Genomic DNA, 3,555 nt, shown 5'->3' with positions numbered 1-3,555 from the left:
CTAGGAGTGTGTTGGAAATTTGGTAATTGAGTGTTGTGCAGTGAATTGTGCCTACAGTTTTGCAAAGTGTGTGTTACAAAATTGCAAACTGAGTGCGAAGCAGTTTTTGTGCTTTTAGTTTTGCAGACTCAGTGAGTGGTTTTGCTATAAGTCTGAATAGTTTTAGAGATTGTTCTACAGGAATCACAGTTAGGGTTTAAGCATTCAGAAAAAACTGTATTTCCAAGTCAAAACAAAATAGTAATTTCACTGAGGAAAAAAAAGAAATCAGTCTACATCGTGTCGTCTCTCTGGATCTGGCCACAAAATTTTTTCTACATCACATGAAATGTCCTCTAGTCAAAGGCACTGGGGAAAATATCTTCTGGACTTTTACATCTATGGTATTGTTGTGTTTCTCATTAGAATATGGCAGTGCTACAGATCTTAGTGCAAAGTGACTGTACTAACCAATTCTCATTTCAAAACGTCCTTATGATGCTTGCTACAGTGTAGCGGCTCAGTTTAGGGTGAACCCGTTGGCCAGCTTCCCTCAGGGTCATTCCACGGTTGATTACATGGTCCACTATTGTAGCTCTGATGTCATCAGCAATTCTATTTCTTACTCTTCTTACCCTTCCTCTCCCTCCCCTCCTCGTCCTCCTCTTGCTCGTCCTTGTCCTTGTCATCCTCTTCGTCCTACTTCTTCACCTCCACGTCCTCTTCCTCGGCCTCCTCTACTTCTCACTCTTCCTGAATATATATCTGAATATCCCATCATTTCCTGTTTTATTTTGTAATCCTTGGTTCTCATGTATCCTAGCTAGTTTAACTTTGGTACTTTGCTCTTTTACCAACAAGTTTATCCCCCATCTTTCCCCTGTTCCTAATTATTCCTCCTAGTGCAGCTCCCAGGTGGTCAATACCCTCTGCCGTCTACTTTTCCCAGTCTCTTTTTGTTTAGTTTTCTTGGGTTTTTCCAATTGATCTATTCAAATATTTTTCTTTTCATTCAAATACCAACTCACTAGCCTCCTAAAGCGAACACTACTACACTTTTGCTTGTGTCAACGCACAGATTGAAAACAATTCAATCCCACTTGATTTCTGGCCACAGGTGTAAGTGTGCCACTAAAATTTGGAGAGAAAATAAGTAAGAACACAGCGGAGCTCTGACATTTTATCAAGACAGAAAGTTTGTGGTGATTAATTAAATTAAAGTGAGGCAGAATGAAAGAAAGTGAGAAACTGTACATATAAAGACCGAGGGAGGGGAATGTACCGTTTCAGTATAACAAATGGAGCGCAGAGTGATGAGAAACACAAGGGAGATCAACCATGTATGACAGTTACTTCTCCAAACCAACGAACCGTCAACACAAAATCAACTTCAGTGACACGGGCGGCCTTTGCAGTCTGTCAGGCTTCATACAAGATTATGTTCAGTCTTATGAAATGTTGTAGTGTTTACAGTTACTCACCAGCAGCCCCACACCACCAGATATCCAGAAGTGAAAGATAAAAAAGTTTGTTTCCAGCTGATACGGCCAACATTTGAAGTTGGACATTTTAAAGTCCCACACGGAGAGAGAGCGCTTTATGCGGAGCAACATGTCGCTAGGCATCAGGTGCTATTTCTGATACAGGCTATCAGAATACACACCAATCCCTCACAACACCACACACAGGACAGGGTGTAAATACACGAGACAATCATCCATGTAACTGTTGGAGTGGGTGCCACTCAAGTGTAGATGGCACTGAGGAATCGAATACTTCTGGATAAAAGCCATCTCTATTTTTGTGTACATGTAAGTGGACTGGATGTGTAAGCCTCTAGCTGTGGGCACACAGAGATCTCAGTGACAAGCCTACCTTCTGTGAAGGGCCTCCTCAAATTTTCCCCTCTGCCTAAGCTACTGTGGGCTTTGTGTCTGTGTGTGTGTGCACGCAGTCCAATGAGTGATATTTGATCCCATAAATCTTCTGACGCACAGCCAAGAGCTGGCTTTGGGTTGTGAGCCATTTGCCCATTTGCAGCAGCTCTCCCCTCACTGACCCATACTGATTCTGACCAGGCCAAACAAACCTTAGGATATGACCCTGCTTTATTTACTTGTAAGATGGGGGGAAAAACCTCTTACATGATATTCTTGTAAGTCTAAAAATACATCCTGTTTGTGTGAAAGGGAATGTTCACTAAGCTGCTGTACTACATTCTTGCATTATACTATATTCTTACATATCATTCATACATGATGAACAATGCTGTCTAATGCAGAAGTTCCTTAAATCTATATGTTTTGTACTGGGCAGATTGAGTCATCTCCACTGGTTACAGGAAGAAGTCTGAGTGTGCTGAATCCAAAGCTAAACTGGCTCTACTTTTTTTTGTGAGCTCAGTAAGCATTTTTTAAATGGGTTTATTATTTTGAGTCTTTTTCAGTTCAACAGCGAGAGAGAAACTGAAAATCATTTGCCCTTTTGCAGTAAAACAGAAAGAAATGAGGGCATGTGGACCCTGTGGTTGACTGGTCGCTCACACAGAATAACACATCCAGTATCCTTGAGTTTCTTACAGTCCCAGTTTGGTAAGATCCCAGAGTTTGGTAAGATTCAAAGATACTTTTAGGAGTTGGCCATTTATATACTTCTCATTGTGTTTTGTTTTCAGTCTGCTTTTCATTTCATCACATGAAAATCAAATAGATGATCCTTCCTGACCAAGCTGGCTAGCTAGTTCTAGCATCGCCAACTATCTCTACCGTCATATTCAAACATGGTCACAACTCCAACACGCCAAACGTATAAATGGAAGTCCAAAAACAAATGGACGACATCATCATAGCTAGGTTTACTGTTTATCTACATTGTAGGTCAAAGGCGGGCTATTCATTGTCCCAAGGAACCACATAAGAAACCGGGAGTGTTGTGAAGGACCACATCTGTAAATTGATAAAGAGATAAAATCAACCCTGTAAAGCCTGAACCATGAAATATTTGCCAGAATTGTTTATTATTATTCAATATTGGAAATATTTAATATTTATTGAACCTTTTATATGTAGAACTGGGTTCAGCTCATTTACACGAACCACCACACCAGTCGCATTTTCTCATGTGGCTCCATGGGAAAATTAATTGTTTATCCCTGCTGTATATCAACATATATGTAGTTATCACCCTAATTTGCTTTCCAGATTGGATTTGTTTGTTCTGCTCCAGTGAGTGCCAAACACAGAAGAAATACTGATGAAAAAAGGTATACTGGACTACAGGTTGGCACCATCCACAACAAATGTATAAAGCACAAGCCTTTTGTTGCCCCACTTCCAAGTGCCAGGATCTAATAATCTAACAATAAAACAAAGGAAATGACCCATTTAAACTCAAAGTTAAACATACATAAGACTGTCCAGAAACACTTTGTACACCTGCTACAAGATCTTACAGTTTTTTTTATTGGTTTGGCGCAGTTTTCACAAGCAATTGGTACATTTTCAAAACTCTTAGTACTTATATCACAACAGATCATCAAAAGTGCACCTTTTTCAAACATTTCAGCATATTTTCAAT

The 3,555-nt window shown here is 40.0% G+C and overlaps 1 protein-coding gene across 1 annotated transcript in view; it reads right to left on the bottom strand.

The window, feature by feature from the left end:
* The window catches only part of lepr (leptin receptor), a 43,378-nt gene extending 41,752 nt beyond the window's left edge, over window positions 1-1,626 (bottom strand). Inside the window, exon 1 of the mRNA XM_005743285.1 lies at window positions 1,461-1,626. Within this exon, the coding sequence (XP_005743342.1) occupies window positions 1,461-1,533 (73 nt within the window). The 5' untranslated portion in view covers window positions 1,534-1,626. The remainder of the gene's footprint in view (window positions 1-1,460) is intronic.
* Window positions 1,627-3,555: the final 1,929 nt, after the last annotated feature.

Source organism: Pundamilia nyererei, unplaced genomic scaffold (genome assembly GCF_000239375.1).
Source record: "Pundamilia nyererei isolate P.nyererei 1_Seehausen unplaced genomic scaffold, PunNye1.0 scaffold00130, whole genome shotgun sequence".
Lineage (NCBI taxonomy): Eukaryota > Metazoa > Chordata > Actinopteri > Cichliformes > Cichlidae > Pundamilia > Pundamilia nyererei.
Note: the sequence above shows the minus strand (reverse complement) of the source record. Positions and strands in the feature narration are given on the sequence as shown.